General features: G+C 39.8%; 4 protein-coding genes across 8 annotated transcripts in view; 1 reads left to right on the top strand and 3 right to left on the bottom strand.

Annotated features, from left to right (window-relative positions):
* kctd5b (potassium channel tetramerization domain containing 5b) overlaps window positions 1-4,187 on the bottom strand; it is a 14,177-nt gene extending 9,990 nt beyond the window's left edge. Inside the window, exon 1 of one of the 2 annotated variants that reach the window (XM_020606228.1) lies at window positions 3,774-4,187. In XM_020606228.1, the coding sequence (XP_020461884.1) occupies window positions 3,774-3,995 (222 nt within the window). In that variant the 5' untranslated portion in view covers window positions 3,996-4,187. The remainder of the gene's footprint in view (window positions 1-3,773) is intronic. The other variant, XM_020606229.1, reaches the window with a different exon arrangement.
* A 2,233-nt stretch (window positions 4,188-6,420) lies between these two features.
* Window positions 6,421-13,479, bottom strand: pdpk1b (3-phosphoinositide dependent protein kinase 1b). Of its 4 annotated transcripts, none has more exons than XM_020606220.1 (14): window positions 13,175-13,479; window positions 10,326-10,616; window positions 10,068-10,110; window positions 9,813-9,950; window positions 9,540-9,684; window positions 9,253-9,350; window positions 9,050-9,125; window positions 8,617-8,685; window positions 8,309-8,405; window positions 8,006-8,179; window positions 7,620-7,837; window positions 7,332-7,389; window positions 6,846-6,998; window positions 6,421-6,717 (listed from the first exon to the last, which is right to left on the bottom strand). In XM_020606220.1, the coding sequence occupies exons 1-14, from the start codon at window positions 13,196-13,198 to the stop codon at window positions 6,604-6,606; spliced, it is 1,698 nt and encodes a 565-aa protein (XP_020461876.1). In that variant the 5' UTR covers window positions 13,199-13,479; the 3' UTR covers window positions 6,421-6,603. The 4 variants fall into 4 exon arrangements, with proteins under 4 accessions (XP_020461876.1, XP_020461875.1, XP_020461878.1 ...); XM_020606219.1 differs by lacking the exon at window positions 13,175-13,479 and adding an exon at window positions 12,951-13,090; XM_020606222.1 differs by lacking the exon at window positions 13,175-13,479 and adding an exon at window positions 12,757-12,875.
* Window positions 13,480-13,677: 198 nt separating this feature from the next.
* Window positions 13,678-16,776, bottom strand: tsr3 (TSR3 ribosome maturation factor). Its single transcript, XM_020606227.1, has 6 exons — window positions 16,364-16,776; window positions 15,897-16,107; window positions 15,248-15,441; window positions 14,994-15,161; window positions 14,222-14,276; window positions 13,678-13,983 (listed from the first exon to the last, which is right to left on the bottom strand). The coding sequence occupies exons 1-6, from the start codon at window positions 16,482-16,484 to the stop codon at window positions 13,851-13,853; spliced, it is 882 nt and encodes a 293-aa protein (XP_020461883.1). The 5' UTR covers window positions 16,485-16,776; the 3' UTR covers window positions 13,678-13,850.
* A 38-nt stretch (window positions 16,777-16,814) lies between these two features.
* gnptg (N-acetylglucosamine-1-phosphate transferase subunit gamma) overlaps window positions 16,815-18,392 on the top strand; it is a 3,229-nt gene continuing 1,651 nt past the window's right edge. Inside the window, exons 1-6 of the mRNA XM_020606225.1 lie at window positions 16,815-16,972; window positions 17,089-17,143; window positions 17,229-17,296; window positions 17,465-17,519; window positions 17,673-17,756; window positions 17,845-17,938. Of these exons, the coding sequence (XP_020461881.1) occupies window positions 16,906-16,972; window positions 17,089-17,143; window positions 17,229-17,296; window positions 17,465-17,519; window positions 17,673-17,756; window positions 17,845-17,938 (423 nt within the window). The 5' untranslated portion in view covers window positions 16,815-16,905. The remainder of the gene's footprint in view (window positions 16,973-17,088; window positions 17,144-17,228; window positions 17,297-17,464; window positions 17,520-17,672; window positions 17,757-17,844; window positions 17,939-18,392) is intronic.

Raw genomic sequence — 18,392 nt, 5'->3', positions numbered from 1 at the left:
AATGCCGAGGCGTTCCCAGGCCAGCCGAGAGACATAGTCCCTCCAGCGTGTCCTGGGTCTTCCCCGGGGCCTCCTCCCGGTGGGACATGCCCGGAACACCTCCCTAGGAAGGCGCCCATATCTAGGTATTGAATATCTAGGTTTTAAAGAATAACAGAACAGGTCTACCGTGAAAGTGAAGTGTGACAACAACCTTGACAGAAAATCAAAAATCAAATCATCCGTACCCTACAGATGTTCATTAAATAAATAAAAATGCTAGACCTAAACAGGAAAGGCTTAAACCATAGAGACCAGATGATATCAACAGCTACACTGACAAGTGTCAACACCGCCTACAATAACCACTAGAAATAGACCAGTTCGGTATAGGTCAGGCATTCTACATGCTGTTTTGTGGTTTGGTCTTGCAAAAATATTCACTGCAAAGCATTTCCTGACACACAGTATCTAGAAAGCCTAACTGGATTCAAACTGAGGACTACTTAAAGCAGAGGGAAGTGTGGTGTATTAACCTTATCATTCTTCTCCTACACACACAATACGCATCCTCCCACAGGAAATACCACAGTGACCCACCCTCCAAGCACATGATGTCCAACAAGGCTTCCTGCAGACACATTAACACTTAAAGTCAATTTTTAATTTAAAAAAATGAATAAGTCACTGCATGAAACGCCATGCACATCAAAACATTGCATGGATCCATTCACTATTTTAGGCCACTGACTGCAAAGTTCCATATAGCATCTCTCATAATCTGACACATGGTTACAAAAACAATACAATACAATACACGGTTGCATACAAAAACAACACCATTATATGAAGGCATTCCAATATGTTAAGGCCAAGGACAAAAAGAACGAAAGCATTGCATTGCAGCCGAGCTGAGAACAGTCCCCCTGCAGAAACTGTGCTTAAAGATGTTGCAGTAGATCTTCCGAGTCATGCAAGTTTAGCTACTTAGCAAAGTGAAAGCCTGATCCTTGTAGAGGAGGAGTCCCTATGGAGTACAGGCAGTAATGGCATAGTCAAACAGGCCTTCATCTTTTAAATAATACACAATTGCATCAGGGATACATTATATGCAACTCTCATATTTCAAAACATTTAACACCGTCATTTCAATGCATGTTTGACATTCCACCAAAGATGGGAGGAGCTTTCCTTTCTACCATTTTCAGCTCTGCAAAGCAATACCATCTGTGCCTTTTGCAGAACAATTTATGATGATGAAGTGTTTCAGGCTCTAAGTGAACAGCTCCTTCTAAAAGTCCCTTAAAAGCTTTGCCATCTTGATGAGAGGCAGTTAAGTAGCTCCACCGCAAAGCTAGCAAGCCAGCGAAACTCTGCAACCTGGAGCTTTCTTTAGATAGGAAGTGAAATGTGAACCTCAATAGAAAAAAAGACTGAAGTTGACTGCAAAATAAAATTTGAGATGGCTGGAAACAATTCAGGTTACTGCAGCACAATCAACTGTAGGTGCACGGCCTTTATGAATATGGTCATTTTAGAATGATAAAGGCAATAAGCTCAGTCTTGAGTCACACCTGATTTGCCAATAGCACTCTAGTGTCCTGTTGAGCACTTAAGACAGAGCAGGAGGAGACCATATCACTTAAATATTTACATTGCCTCCCACACTGCGCTCAGGCATGATGTACAGCCTGTATCCGGCATTAAATCCACCCATATTTCTCTCATACACACCGCAGAGAGAACTTTGGCAGGCTGCAAATGGATATAAATATGAAGAGAACAAGATGCTGAAGGAACAAGAATTCTTTGTGATGGGGTGCTTGAAAAATTGATGTAGCTCTCAAAGCTAGAATGCTGGGTCTCTACCTGAGTGGCCCTGAGCAGAGTAGAAAGCAAAAGCCTGTCCAAAAGGAGAGATGGCCATTGATGTGCATCTCTCAGGCTTGTTGACTGTATAATTGACAATTTGAAGAGCAAAGCTGCTTATGATCCTGCAGCATGAATTAGTCACTTAACCCTAACAACAACAATATCACGCTACATGATGACTACCACCACCATTTGTCAACAATTAAAAAAAAACAGACAAATACAATGCCGTGATGGCCATGCATGTGACAGCATTTCCTCCACTTTCTCCATGGTCTATCCCAATGTGCATAACAGGCTCCTGTCAACAACATGAATAATGCAGCTCTCCTGAAGAGACCTGCTGAAATACATCAGCCTGTGACTGAGAAGTAAGCCACACAGTTCCTCAGCTGAGAAACACAATACTGCATTCGCCCAAAAACAGAGCACACCGCTGATCTGTCACTCTGCTGGGCCTTTTCTTGTTCACATATAGCATAGGGCTTGTTTGACTCAGCTGCATATACGATGAAATCCTATATAGTTTGAGAGAAGTGAAATCATATCTAATAATAGCCTGCCCTTTTACTGGGAGCTATCTGGAACCAGACTACCTGCACGAGAGAGGTACAGTAACGACTTGAAAGTCTGATACAAACTTAAGACAAGGGACTGAGATGGACTGATTCTTGCTCACAAGAGAATAAACTGACAAAAAAAAAAAAAAAATTCAAGATTATTTAGAGATGAAGATATCTGCATGAAAATATAAGATGAGCCACAGTCCCATTTTAGCCTGTGGTGGGTGGTTGTCAGGGGTGAATATTAAGATGTGAAAGGAGATAATGAATAATGAGGCAGTAAAATTAATGATGAAAAACAGAGCACGTTAGACTATGTATACAGACACCAATACATTATATGTGACACTGCCGGGGTGGGGGGCTGAAAGCATACACACTGCTGTTAAAAGTGGCAGATGGACAAACAAAGAGAACCCTGCTTCTGGAGCATTGAGGCCATTCAGGAAGATGGGTGACTTCATCCCCAGCAGGACCTCACCCAACTTGGCAATAACTCGTACTCATTAGGGGAGCCTCACCACCAGAACATAGGCCGATCAGTACAGAGCAAACAGGGAGAAGGAATGGACCAACGTCAAGAGAGGGAGAGTAAAATCAGAAGATTATAAAACACTACAATTAGGGTACTGGAAGAGTATCAAATAGCATTCCAATAAGAACATTTTTCTTGAGATTATGGCTATTGGAATATTATGCTGAATCAAAATAACGTATTTTAATGCTTTGTAATTATTTGACTTGAAATGCAAAGTGAGGGAAATAACCATCCCAAAATTTAGATCACATCATGTACATCAAAATGGAATGTCGAAAATGTAACAATTGTGGCACTAATCTGCAGGTTGAGAGGAAAAACTGGGTTGCTCTCACCATTTGACACTTTTAACGAATGCAAGGCAATACATCGTCCCCAGATGGGGAAAGTTCCCAACTACGGTGGGGGGGGGTTGCTTTTTATTCAGCAAAATGTGTAAAACAGTTAACGTACACTTGTTTTATTAAGAGCTGACACTTTAAGCGACACACTTTGGCAACCTGACATCTGAACTTAAGGCTTAACGAGCGAACTACACAAACAAGCTAGCAGCAATCGGATGTCATGTGGTGACTGTCGGAATCTAGCTAGCTTAGTGGGCTAACGCTAGCTAGCTTAAAAAAAATCGAGTTTGCCATAAGTATTTTGGCTGAAAACCCCATTTTCACTCAGTTGGTCATCTAACTAAACAAAATAGTAAGCGCAGTCACCAGGCATTACAGATTCTAAACATTGCAATAAGCAAATACGAGCTAATTTAAGGAAAATAAGCTAAAGTTAAGCAACCACGCTCCTAACTACAGTGCTAGCTTAGCATTTACCTTGTCGGAGTCGAGCTCGGGGTCAGCTTGGCTCAGTCTGTACAGAAATGATTTTGGATCTCGGCACAGCGTCTGTCTCGTTGTTAAAAAATATGTGCCCCCGACGTTCAATCGAATCCATTTCGATGCCCCGACACCAGCTGAAGTATATCGGTCCGCCGGAGAATGAGCCAAACATCTCCGGTGAACGGAGCCGCTCGTGTCGGAGATATTCTCTGCCATCCCTCACCTCCGCCCTAGCCTCAGCTCTGTCTGTGCGGCTGACAGGAAATATCTAAGCTGCAGCAACTAACTTGAAGTCCGCGACTCATGCAAGGCAGGCTGTCAGCTTCCCAGCCACTCCTACTAACACACTCCACTAACACCGACAGACACTTGCATAAATTATTTCAGAGAAAAGGTCCACCCCAGTGTGTTCTACTGAAGCTTCAACATGGAGAAACGCTCTGCTGATAGTGAGAGCCTAGGAATGCCACAGCATCTAGACAATTAAAAGCCATATAATGACGAGTTGACACACAATTTGCATTTTCATGTACAGTATATCACATTTTGTACAAAGAAAAGTTGCTTTTAAGTGTTGAAGACCAGGTTTTTCTCCCGTATTGCTGCATTTAAGTTAGCATTCAAGTAATACGACACAGACACTGATAATGGGCCGGTAGTTTATTTACATGCTGCAAAATGTGAGATGCCATTGCCACTGAGTGCTGCTGTTTTCACTGTCATTACTGTAGTTGTTAACAGAAAACAGGACACATGGCTTTATTTGTATGCCTAAATCCCTACATGCTTTAATTACTGGACTACCAAGCATTAAGTGGAAAATTCGTCATTCAACATCTACTGACCTAGCGCACAATAATCAGAGACTGAACAGATTCATTAAATTATCAGAATATGATTAAATCACTGAGCAAATAGAAAATGTATGATATAGTAAGAAAAAAGCTGTAAAATATTATAGTTTACAATAATTATTCACATTCAAAGGCTTTACATTTCAATACATACACAACATGGCCCCTGAACATGACTTCAATCCAAATATGATTCATATATTAGAATTTAAATAACACAGAATGAACTAGAGGCTAAACAATAGCCATCAAATAACCTTATACAAGAATAAAAATACAAAAACTGTATCCTAGTATCATTGCATTACTTGCTTCAGATTTTAATAATACATCATCTGTACATCACAGTTCTAGTCAGTTACAAGCCAGGTAGAATTTTCCATACACGATGTAACTGACTGCCATCCACTTGATTCAAACAATTTTGCTAACTACAGGAAAACACTTCTCTAGTGTTTTCTCGACTTTATAGACAGATACAGCAATTTTATCGGTTATTTGGATCAGATCAATATCCTTTAACTGACATCCAACCACATTGAGCCCCAGGACCCTGGGCCTGAGGGTCCAATTCACTCCAGTCACACACTGCACACACAGACTCAGCTGAAGGAAGAGGGCCTTTGGAAAGGACCTTAAGGTAATATGTCAAAACTTAAAAAGCACTGTGATAATACATATTGCTAAAACAAGAGCACAAGTTAAATCGCTTTAATTTCCATTGGGCCAAACATAAGAAAAGCAAAAAAAAAAAAAAAAGAAAAGAGAGACCAATGAGCCCAAAGAGGCAGTTTTGCCATTTTGTCCAGGGACAACAGCTTTACTGTGATTGCTTCTGAGAATGATAGTATGTGTATGAATCTCTGTTGATGGTTTTCTGTTCAGCATGGGGTGGTCAGCACATAAGATCTGGTTTCAGGATGTACTAAAGATGAGCCAACTAGCCCACCAAAAAGAAACTGAATTCACACCACAAAGAAATAGCCAGTGAATGTTATAAAACAGCCAAATTATCCAATAATATTTACTTTGGGTGCCAATGCAGTCAAATGTACTCACCTTTAAACTTGAATAAACTACATTTCCAGTGCCCTAGGAAGAAGCAGCAGACAAGGCTGAGCTACAAAACTGGCCATGCAGGAAAGATTAGAAAGTTATGATTAGGAAGTACAAGCTAGTGGCATGTTTACCCATCCCCTGTCAGCAATACCTCCTCAGTAGCGGTTATGGAGGGCTCACACTTACACAGGGACTGATTCAGACCCTGGTCTCACTACAGACCAGCACTTCGCCTGGTTACAAAGAGACCTTAATTGGACTGTAATAAGCAAGTACCAAAAGACCAAAAAAAAAAAACCTCAAATTCCATGGGAACATTTGGGCTCTGACAAAAATATATAGAGGATTTGAGTTTGGTAAACATGAGACTGAACCAGCTTACAGTATCTCTTACAATTATAACATATATGCACTAGAAGTGGGGCCCAAACTACAGCTTGCACATGTGATGTAGGATTACGATATGGTTTATTTAAGATATCAGGATAGGCTCTCTTTCACAAAAGCTAGAGTTTGTGTTATGGTATTGTTGAAACAGGAAACCAGTCCTTGCATTTGAGCTAGTCCTAGCGGTACCCAGGTTTGTCTCACCCTACAAGACAAGCTAGTCCTTATCTCCCTGCTCCCACGAATGTACAAAAATCAGATGTGCATGGTAGCAATCTTATCATCCATACATGGAAAAATGCAATAGAAGCCTCACAGAGAGCACAAAGAACAAGCAAAGCAACCCTGAATCCAAAGTTGTATTTTTCCCATGGTTCTACTCAGGAAATCAAACAAGGTCTAGATGCCAGCGTCTCTAAGAGTTTGTTTACATTGCGGTGATGAAGGGCACTAAGGAGGGTGTTACTCTGCTCGGTGATTGGCCTCAGAGCTAGAGAGGAGTGGCTACAGGAGACACGGTGCTCCTATAGACCAGGGTTTTGGTGCCTTTGATATATCTTTCTCCACACTTCCTGAATCTTCTTGCACCATCTGTCAGCATTTCCGCTGGGGTCCATCAAATAGTATGTTCGGTTAGGCTGCAATCATCAAGGGACAGGAAATAAAAATATTAGGTATGTGCTGCATATAAAAAGAAATTCTAAACAGTGGGCAAATATTAACATGCTCCCGAAGGAAAATCAGATGGAAATAAATAGTCATGTACCGTGTGAACAAAGAAAGTTTTGAAGTTCTTGGCCTCAGGGCGTAGCTCTAGGGACCAAGGAATCTCCCCTTTCAAAACCTTGTTGACAGGATCCACATAGTACAGGTGTGGTCCTTCAGTGAGAAGCAGCTGTCTCCGTCGAGCAAACAGACCCTGCAGTGGAATGCCACATCTTGAGATATTAGCTCACCAACAGAGGGGGCTGTTATGCCAGTGACACTTCACAGACCACAGCAAGGAATTCCCCTTCATTTCCTATATGCTAACAGACAGGCTTCACTGATGATAAGCCAAATATTACTGGAAAACACATATCTGGTTTAAAAAAAACAAACAAACAAAAAAAAAAACAACAACTCTTAATTTAAAAATAAGTTTAAACTGAAAAGGTTTTAACTTTGTTATACACTTGAAATATATAACAAATATACAACACTACAATAAAGTAACGAGTTTAGATATATGGGATATAATTCACACACACACCTTTCGTTTATCCACTGGACCCATTTTCAAAATCAGGTTATTTTCCACAAACTGGTGCCTGTGGAAATAAGCAACAGCAGATTACAAACACTCCCTCACACACAAACATTAATTTTTCCCTAAACAGAATGCATCTATTGACAGCCACACAAACAAAAAGTAATATAATTTAACTTGCTCCATAGGACATGAGCTAGTATCTGCATGGGCCTGAATAACCTGAAGACTTCAATCCATAAGTGATTCAGATTTTGAAAAATAATGACCAACACTCAGAGAGTGGTTTACCAGGGGTTTCCTGTGGTCTGTTTGTCCAGCAATAACTGCTTCTCCTCTTCAGTGAACTGAAGGTCCAGCTCAAAGGAGTTATTATCCAGGTCATGGATGTACTGCTCAATGTTGCTGCTGGACCTCTGTGGGGGTGTGGATTCGTGTGGTGACAGGGAGTGCGATGAGCTGGACTGGGCCACCTGCATGTTGCTGAACTGGCTTAGGAGGTCATCATACTAGGGGGAAATGAAAAGGTTCACTAATGTTTGACTGAAGATTTAGTCTTTGTTCAGAGTTTGCGGGAACCTATACATTTCAGTAGAGTTTCACCTCAAAGAGAGAAAACAATGGATGGAAAAAATATATATACACAAAGATCCTGATTGTTACATAAAATATCTTACATTTCCATAGCAGTCCTCATCATCCTCAGACATTGCTGGGAGATAGGGGGTGAGCTTGGGGGGTGTCTGTAGGTGTAGATCACTCCAGGAGATGCTATCAAAGAATGGGTGCTGCTTTAAAGGGTCAAAACCTCCCAGCTCCTCGCATCCAAGCCGCTTAGAAGGGTCCAGTGACTGAGGGGGGAAAACATGCAAACAGGTTTCACATTTCATTCAGCAGAAACCCACCCCTTTCCCATTAAACTGAACAGGAAACTGTATTCAAACTTTTGACTGGTAGTGTATATGCATCTGATGACCTACCAAAAGCTGTTTGACAAGATCCTTGGCTTTGGGGAAGAATTTCTCTGGGAATTCATACTCCAGCTTTATTATCTTCTGGAAAATTAAGTACTCATTTCTACAACATATAAACCACAAGTGGAACAGAACCACAAAAAAAAAAAAAAAAAAAACAGTTAGAAAAATGTACCGCAACTCAAATGTGGTTTACTAGATGAATATTACTGGTGCAAAGTAAACATAATACAACAATAGCAATGCAATATTGACAGACATTATTTAAGAATTAATGAAAATTAACTGAGCTGTGACAACATCCAACAACTTACCCAGCTCTGAAAGGTGGTAAACCAGCTACCAGCTGATAGATAATACAACCCAAGGCCCAGAGGTCAGAGCTACAAAAAAAAGGAAGCAAATGGAGACATAAACCTATATGATGCCACCTGGCACAATTAAACAATGAGAACAAAAAGTACAGCAACAACTGCAGTGTTTGGAGCAACTTTAATGTAAAAACCAACACGTTTTGACAAGGAGTCTGACAGACCGTGACAAAGGTTCCTTGCTGAAATGAGTTGATCTTTACATTAAAGTTGGTCCAAACATTGTAAGTGTTGCTGGGCCTTTTGTTTTTCCCTCGTTTGTGCATCTTGACAGTGGGTGAAGTTGTGCCAGAAACTTCTGCTGTACAAACAAATGATGATGAAATAAGCAGTAGTTAGCAAGTGCATCTACTGCATGATTACCAAACCTCATTACCTCTTGCACGCTGATTTCTCTGTTAGCAACTCTGGAGACACATACTGTGCTGTTCCAACAAAGGAGTTTGCTCTCGCTGCCAAACAAGAAAAATAAATAGTAAAAAAGACAAGTTTATACCGTTCACAGGAGGTAGATTTCTACATTGTTACAAATTTGCTATATTTTAGGCTCAGAGGTCCAAGTCAACATTGTATTTATACCTTGTTTACTGTCTGATGATAACTGTTTTGCTGTCCCAAAATCTGTTATTTGGATGTGCATCTCCTCACTCAGAAGAATATTCTCCGGTTTCAGATCTCTGAAATAAAAGAAACAGGTTGTAACTTATGAGGAAAACAAACATGGAGCTGGGTTAAAAAATATATATATATATATAGGTAAAAATGGCAAAGAGGAAAACAATATAAATAAAAATCAAGGTTTTACCTGTGTATATAGGTAAAAATGACAAAAAGGAAAACAATATAAATAAAAATCAAGGTTTTACCTGTGTATTATCCCTTTATTGTGTAAGTATTCTAGAGCACAAACTATTTCAGCTGAGTAGAATCTAGTACAGGTCTCATCAAACGAACCAATTTTGCGAATGTATTTCAGAAGCTCTCCGTTCTTAGCGTAGCTGAGACCAAAATCTAAGAAAAGCTAGTTAAGGAACAGCAGATACTAGAAATTAATTATTAACTACCCTTTTTAAACACAAAAACAACAACCAAGTTATTAATGTACAACATGGCTTAAAAACTGAACTTATAAAGGATACACAACTTCTCATCATCTTGAAATGTGAAGTAGAGCTTGATGAAGAAGGGGTGATCTAGATTTGACATCAAATCCCTTTCTCTTTTCACATACTGGGCTTTGTTCTCCTTCATAATATGGCGCTTCTCTAAAATCTTAACTGGAGGAAAGAAAAGAAAATTTCAGGATGCAATAAAAACACAGGCAGTAAGTTTTCAACCTTGAATATGAAGTGTAATTCACTGCACTCAGAAAAAGCTGTGGCTTTAATACTTACTGGCATATTCTTTTCCTGTTACCTGCTCTCTTGCCAGCACAACCTTAGAATAAGTGAACAGAAAAAATATAACATGGCATGTTACTTTTTCGTCAGACTTGGGGGTGAGGGGGACTAGTAAATCTTGGGGCCTGTTTTGCCATTTCACCTCAAATGAACTGAGGATGACTCAACCAACTGCATTAACCAAAAGAATGCTAGCATGTAACAACATATACTCAAGTATAATTCAGAGGCTAAGGAATGCAAGTTACATACCGTTGAGAAGGAGCCCTCTCCCAGTATCTTGCCAAACTTGAAGTCTTCTGGCTTCTTCTTGCGTGGCTGAGGCGCCTGTACAGCTGGCTGTGTGCGGAGGTCTGAGACCTGGCTGCTGGCAGACACCCCTACGCCACGTGCCTCTGAGGCTGAGCCCTCCATGCTGGGACAGTGGCTACTGCTTGCGCCTGGGATAGCAAGTGGCGAGCAGGAGTCAGGGTGGTTTCTTACCATTGATGGATGCGAGCAGGAACAGATGACACAGCTGGGCTGAATGGGCACAACATCATACTGGAAGATGAGAGGGAGTATTAAAAACATATCAGTCAGCACAGTGATGCAGTTTTAGTTCTTGTTAAAAAAAACAAAACAATAAAAAGTCCACATGTGGGTTAAATACTGTATCTTCACGTGAGAAAGATGGAGAGACTGTGTATCATAGTTAAACTGGCAAGTTAAGGCCAACAATATTCAGCAATTTGGTAAAAGAATATCAGTTAATGTAAAAGGACATGTTCAATACTTTGAACTATCATTTGAACTGAGGTGTTCAAGTGTTTTCCACATCATTCTCAGATTTAGCAAGTGCATCTTAATCCATATTTTTATAAACAACCTTAAATAAGATGACACAAATGTGACAGGCAAAGAACAAGCAATATACTGCATAGTCAATGTGCTGCACTTTCTGGTGCAGCAGAGTGTATATTGAAAACAATAAGTCTTACAAAGCAAGCATATACCCAACCTTTTCCAGAAAACGTGCATGATTCTACAAGGTGGGATAGGGCTTAGAGGATCATATAGAGTAGACCCACTTCTAAGGGCACAGATTTAAATTTGCTGGAGCTAAGATGCCTAGAATGATATCATAATTTAAATACACAATTTCAAGTGAGACTACTTAAAAACAGTCTTAAAATGATAAGGACCTACAGTGACTATTGAAGCAGCTTGTGAGGCTGGTAGTCCCACCCTCCAGTATTAGAGTTGTAAATACCATGTCAAAGTTACTGCCTTCATGTGACAGCTGTGCTTACTATCACGACAAATGAACTAATCAGAGTGGTATGTAAATGATCAATTTGACATGGTAACTAAAGCAAAAAAACAAACAAACAAACAAAAAACAAAACAAAACAAACAAAAAAAAACCTGAGAGTTGAAATCCCCCAAATGATTGTTGAAAAATCAAAGAAGACACGCAATCTGTGCATTCCAACAAATCGTCTGGCGCTTCTATCAGCGTTAGTTATGTTTAACGTACTGAACTTATCATAATAGTCAGTGGTAGCTAATAACGTTCTGCTTACAGCGCAGTTAGCCCTATTAACGTGAGTTGGTCCAGCTTCCTATTCAAAACCAAGGTGTGGCCACTTTGCTGACTTATCTGGACTTAACTGTATGGTTACCAACTGGAAATACTATCTAACAGCTACTGACCCATTACTGTTTGGCCAAACATGTACTGGTTGATAGAAAACGCCAGCTCATGTTAATCTAACCCTGAGTACTCGGGTAACAACAGGCTTGAGCTAAGTTTCTTAGCTAACTAACGACTGCTAGCAGGCTAACGCTAGCTTCCGTTGCCTTGTCAAATAATGCTGCGTTCACGTCATGTCGTTTAAGCCGTAATAACGAGCAGCCAAATGGGAAAAACAGTCCACGTCAACCTCCGACTTTTAATACCGAGTCGGAGAAATCGTTAATTTCTAAACAGCTAAGATATGTCCCACTTGGCAGAAAGGAATGCGGAAGTATCATCATTACGGGTTTGAAATTGGCTTCAAAACAACCATCACCAACAGTTACACCTAATTTCACTTGGAAAGGAAAAAGAAATATGCACGGAAATACTTTGCAACCTACTGGCATTAACGTTATTCGTGTTAAAAGCAAACTGAGAAATTAGCCTTATGGCCAAAGTAACGTTAGCCTTTCTTAAAAGTGCAATTTCATTGTTCCAACCCAGTGTGTGTAAAAAGCTGCAGCATTTGAGAGTTGGGAATAAACGTTATACGCAGCATCGGGGCATACAAAATAGAATAATGTTACAATTATTTGATACAAAGCAGCTTTAGTCGCAGCAGACTACATTGCGGACAGCGACCATCTTGGACTACTGCATGAACGCTCCCGTGTCGTTTCTATGGGAACTAGTTCATCCTCCCCATTCTGCCGACATGACATGAACGCAGCAATGCCGGCCATTGCTGACAGGGAGTTATAAAGTTAATGCTAACAGCCTGTCAATTGGCTAACGTTAGCAAGGCATGTAACCTAAAAGTAACTTCAAAATATTATGCCACTTTTGTGTAATGTTACTTGGTCATGTTCAAATTTAATGCACTGCCATTATTAATGAAATTTGAAAGTTAATGGGCTGACAAATGAACTACACAATGTTAACCTTACAATGCCATCTCCTTACCAAAGGTGGAACGCCATAAAGCTAATGTTAGCTTGATAGCAGTAAGAAGCACCGTTCGAAAGCGCGAACCTGTTTAGCTAACGTTAGCCAACATAAACTGAACACGGGAAATGTCTATAAGCTACATCCTCTAAAATTAATAGTGAGCATGGATAAATGCTAATTCAGCATCGAATATTTCCAAGAATCCTCACCATGAACCAAGCCAGGTGTTGGACAACCCCGATTAACGTAGCACACATAGGATGTTGTTAGCCAACATTAGCGAGCTAACATTGCTAGCTGGTGAGACATAGTTAACGTTAAAATGATCTTAAGCGGCTAGCACCGCTCTTTAGGTGAAAGTATTTGTTGTCAAATAGTCACCACACTGCACCTTCTGAACACCGGCTTCGGATGTTAAAGTTGCACCACTTACCAGCTGACTTGTAGCTCTTGCCATGGGAGTTTTTCACGAGTACTTATTTGGAATAAAATAATTAGAGAAGCTCCAGTAATGGCTGCCTCTGCGCCTTCATTTTCGAGCTGTGACGTCGTTCCACAACAATGTTACCGCAGGACAGCAGAGGAGAGTCCCACTGTATCCGCCCCCCTCGCCACATTTACAACCTACTGAACTTCATCTTACTGACAGGGATGTAGTCAGACGGCACCAATTGTAGATATTCAAATACCGCAGTAGACGTGGCCTACAAACTATCTTTGCGCCAGCATGTTTTGGATATACTAAAATTGTACTGCAGTGCACAGAGGGCTGTCTTCAGGTATCTTACATCATTTTAACTTGTGTGTAAAAGCAGCCTGATTTCACACAGCCCACAAGTCCGTTTTCATGCTCTCTTTCTTCCACCAACTCTAAGTATCCGATTGAAACTGTTGACAACCCTGGAGTTTGCAAATATTCATTTATTTAGTCTATGATGACATAGAAAACACAATTTATTGTGTGATTTACAATTTTTTTGGATACAAAACCAGAGAGCCCCAAATAACTTTCAGTTTATGAAGGTGTACTGAGGTTGTTTTTTTTTTAAGTTATGCTTGTCCTTGTATTGAAAGCATCCATAACTGAAATATGCTTTTCTGTGATGACTTTAAGTCTCATCTTCATCCTGATGATGTGACAATGTTCTTAGCTCTTTGTTGCTTCCAGTTTTTTCATCTGCTTCATCTTCATTATCCTCTGAGGTGTCTGTATCCTCACCGGAATCGTCGTCTTCTGGTGGACTAAATACAGAAATGACATGTTGATGAACTTACCCGTGAAACAAACAAGGAATGTACAGATGTCTTTTTAATAATATTTGGTTATACATTTTTGAATTTTAGCCAACAGTAGGTAATATGAGTTGATTAGTACTAATAAATCATTTAAAGATACACAAAGAAATATTGTATCTCAAGGATTAACTCACTGAAGGAAACTATAACTTGAATGACCCTGTGTGAAATACCTAACACTTACCACTGAGGTCTGTTGAGATTCCTACATTCTACTCCTGAGTTAACATCAAAAGGATCTGTGTGCAAGACAAATGATTAGCATTCATTAAGTAAAAAACAGCTTCAACATTAGAGGTCACAACTCACCAACTTATGTTTTTGCACATAAGGTGATTTTCCAAGGATGCAGGAAACAACTGGTTTCACACATCTGAAATACTGCCCACATTTCTAATATGTTCAGAGATTCAAATAAAATCAAATGAATAAAGTAAAACAATATAGTCAAAGTATTGATTATCAGACAAGGAAACAATGCAGAGAGCTGGAGAAAGCTCCTGGGTTCAATACAACAACTTACAATGACCTCTATTTTATAATTGTTACTTATAATTAAGAAAGCTTAAAAGCCTTAAAAGAACTACCTTTTATAATATTTACATTCTAAAAAGGAATGGGAGGCCAGCATTTCTCCAGTGCTTTTTGGCAGTGGTGAGTCACTAGACAAAACTACTGTGGGAACAGCTACAATATAGAATAAACTTATTTTAGTTAGTTATTTCCCATACATGCAGTTAAATTTCTGCCATTTTGAAGGAGAGCTTTCACCACAGAAAAGTTTAATTAGAATGAATACAATTTGAGAGCTACAAGTTTCATATGAAGCCAAACCAAGACTATAATGAGGACAGGTGTGAGATTAACTGACCAAAATAATTTCCAGACACCTCTGCTACACAAATATGTAAAAAAAACACTGTATGGGGCCCCAGTATATTACAACTGCATTTTACCAAACACCTCCTCCTCTGGTTTAGACGTGAGAAACTCCTTCTCCACAGAAAGCAGCTCTTCCTCTGACTGGCATGAAGCATAGCGATCCAGCAGAGCTTTGTTGAGCTCCAGGAACACTGTCCCCCACTTGAATTTCTTCAACAGGAGCACTCCCAGTTCTTCAAAACCTGAAAAATCAAAAACATATTATTTCACACCCATAGCTTATAACAGGTTATGAAAAGCAGTCAGCTAACTGAAGCTAAAGCCTTACCTACAATGCAGAATGTGGCAGCAAAAGCCTCAACACAAGATAACTTGCAAGGCTTGCCATAGTTGACAGGGTTTGCAGCTACGAGGTACGGCAGTAACCTGGGATGAGCTCCGACCATCTTATTGAAGGGTGTTTCCTCCAATTTGGCCCAGGAACAATCAATCACTGCTATCCCATTCTGAGCCACAATCTTCCTGCACATATAGGACTTTTTTATAAAATCACAAACTGTGTCATTCATATTTGATCACAAATTCTGTAGAAATAATAAAAAAAAATCTATTTATTCATACATTTACTCAGTTAATGCATTTGTTATGGACGAAAATACATTTTTACAACAAATATACCAAGGTGCATTCAAGAATTGTTCAGATGATCATCAACCATTCTGATCATAAATGTACCATACTGAGTTATTAAATAAAAAGTGTATTAAATACAACTACATAATAATAACACTGCACTGGCCAAATTAAAAATACTTAGAACTTGGTTATCTATGTTTCATTTCATTAACAAATGCATATGCATATATTCTGATTAGGCTGTTAACTTATAATTGACATGTATATGTTAGATTAATACAGATTCTTTATTGGCAAACTGGGATTTTAATTGCTGCAGTACAGAGGAAGACTCAATGCACCTGTCTGCTGGCGTCACATACTTTATGCCCATTGGACTCAGAATAAGTCCATTAAATCTTTGGTTGAGGCGCAGGTTGCGTACAAAGCCTTTGCGTACTAGTTTTCTGCCTGTACAACGCTTAGGATCACAGTGTCCCAACTCCCACATGGCGAGTGGACAAGGCAGTTTAACCTGCGGGGCCTCTGCTCCTTCTTCTAGATGAAGACTGGCTGAAAAACAAAAACGGTGACAGAGGACAACGAATACATTATGATTCGACAATTTCAGGATTCCACTCTGTACTTCTACTTTAGATACTTGGGTAGAATTAACATGATTTGTCCGAACTATAACATTACATTTAGCATTTCACACAGAGGAACGAATGCACTCCGTAAAATCTGTTGTAACCAACACGTGAGGCAAACTCAAAATAGCCGACACATAGGCCTGTGCTCAGATCATAAATAGTTATTGCATCATTACCTTCAAAAGCAGAGTGCATTTCTTCTGTAAAGGCATCTAAGGATTTCCCCTTCATTTTATGCCGTTTATCTTTGCCCTTGTTGTCAGAGCGCACAAATTTACCTTGTTTCTTTCGCCCCATGTTGTACCTAGTGGACGCCTAGTTAGTTACTATCAGATTACAGTCTGCATTTATACTAACCATTATTTACTTACGAGCTTTAATGTTACTCTGACATTAGCTAGCTAGCTAGTTACCACACTGATACCAGCCTGTTTAAAGAATTCCTCATATGTAAACGTTTCGTATTGTACCTAAGCGTATATTGTTTACAAGCTCGTAAAACATATCACAATACGGCCAGATTTAGCATCCTACACAGCTTGTTATAACATTTAAAGTTTCCTTAGCTTTAGCTATTTCTTATTGTAGAAAGCACGTAGTCCAAAATGCAAACAGCGCATGCTCACTTCTGGTTTTGATCACCTGACCTATCATCACTAACAGGAAATGTAGATAGAAAACAGCCCGTTTACACATTTTAGGTATTGAAATATTAGCCATGTCCTTCTTGCGAAACGTAATATTTAATATATTGAGGTTGTTGGTGGTCTGTGTGTCTCTTTTTAGTAAGTATTTATGTACTCCTTTGCGTGCATTTTAAACACAATAATGCTAAACTAGATGTGACGCATTGTGCTGTTCTGCTGTGTTATTGAGTTGCCGACCTGTGCTTTTTACACAGTAAACCATGGATTTGCCGGTAGAATGAAAATAGTCGAGGAGCCAAGCACATTTGGGTACGTTAAGCAAAAACATAAGCCGTGGTCATAATGTACACCTTCTTAGTATCAGCTCTTCTTGACGGATTTTCTCTGTGTGTAGGTTGAACAATCCTTATCTATCTCAGGGAAGCAGACTACAGCCTAAAGTGACCCCATCTGCAGTGTCTGGTGAAATAGTCTGGCATAATCTAAAAATTATATTTGATGTAATCTTGTGCTTGTATGCTTTTAATGAAGGGTAAACCAGTAGATGTTGACTGAAAGTTGTCAAGAGATTTTCTGTTGATTAGCCATCATTAAATTCACTAATCAGCAGTACTTACTGTCTTCTTTAAGGCCCTGCACATCTTCATGGACTGGCTGGAAAGTGCTTCAGTTTCACAGAGTCCATGTGAGTACTATGCGTATAATGTGAGCACTAAATTTTCTTTATTTTAGGCAGAACGTGACTACTACCTGTACTCTTCTGGATGATAATTGTTGGATTGCTATATCAGAAGTTAGCTGTCTGGACAAACAACCATGTGATTGGGTCACTTTGCAGGTATAAATATGAATTCTGTCCATTTCACAATGTCACCCAACATGAGCAGTCTTTTCGGTGGAATGCCTACAGTGGGATACTGGGGTAAGAGGCTGTTACCTTACATTAACTATTTCCAGGCAGTAAGGTGTGTTTTCTTTTGTGAGAGCAGACTCCTGTGTGTTTCTCACAGGATCTGGCAAGAGTGGGAAATGGCCAACAACACTTTCACAGGCATGTGGATGAGAGACGGAGATACGTGTGGAGCCAGAAACAGAGAAACAAAGGTTAGTGTGGTTTAAAAACTCAATGGCTTCTTTCCATGTCTGTATTTCTTTTTAAATAAAAAGACAAGTAACAGTCATAGACTGTATATAAAGATATAGTCTATGGCAGGGGTGCCCAAAGTGGGGCCCGCGGAACATTTGTTTTGGCCCGCGGGGACATTTCTTGGCCCCTGTCAACTGTCTGAATATGCAACACTTGTCAGCAACCTAGACCTGGAGTTTGAAATGCGCGTTCAGGACTTCAGGAAGAATTCAGGTGACATGGAGCTGTATTCCCAAACCCTTCAGCACAAGTGTGGACTGTGTCCCTGATCACATTCAGATGGAGCTGATTGAGTTTCAGTGCGATTCAGAGCTGAGGAATAAATTCATGTCACTGAAACTGAAGGACCTCTACACACATGTCTCACCAGAACGGTACCCAAACATTAGGAAGCATGCACAGGTGATGTTA

Source organism: Monopterus albus, unplaced genomic scaffold (assembly GCF_001952655.1).
Source record: "Monopterus albus unplaced genomic scaffold, M_albus_1.0 scaffold76.1, whole genome shotgun sequence".
Lineage (NCBI taxonomy): Eukaryota > Metazoa > Chordata > Actinopteri > Synbranchiformes > Synbranchidae > Monopterus > Monopterus albus.
Note: the sequence above shows the minus strand (reverse complement) of the source record. Positions and strands in the feature narration are given on the sequence as shown.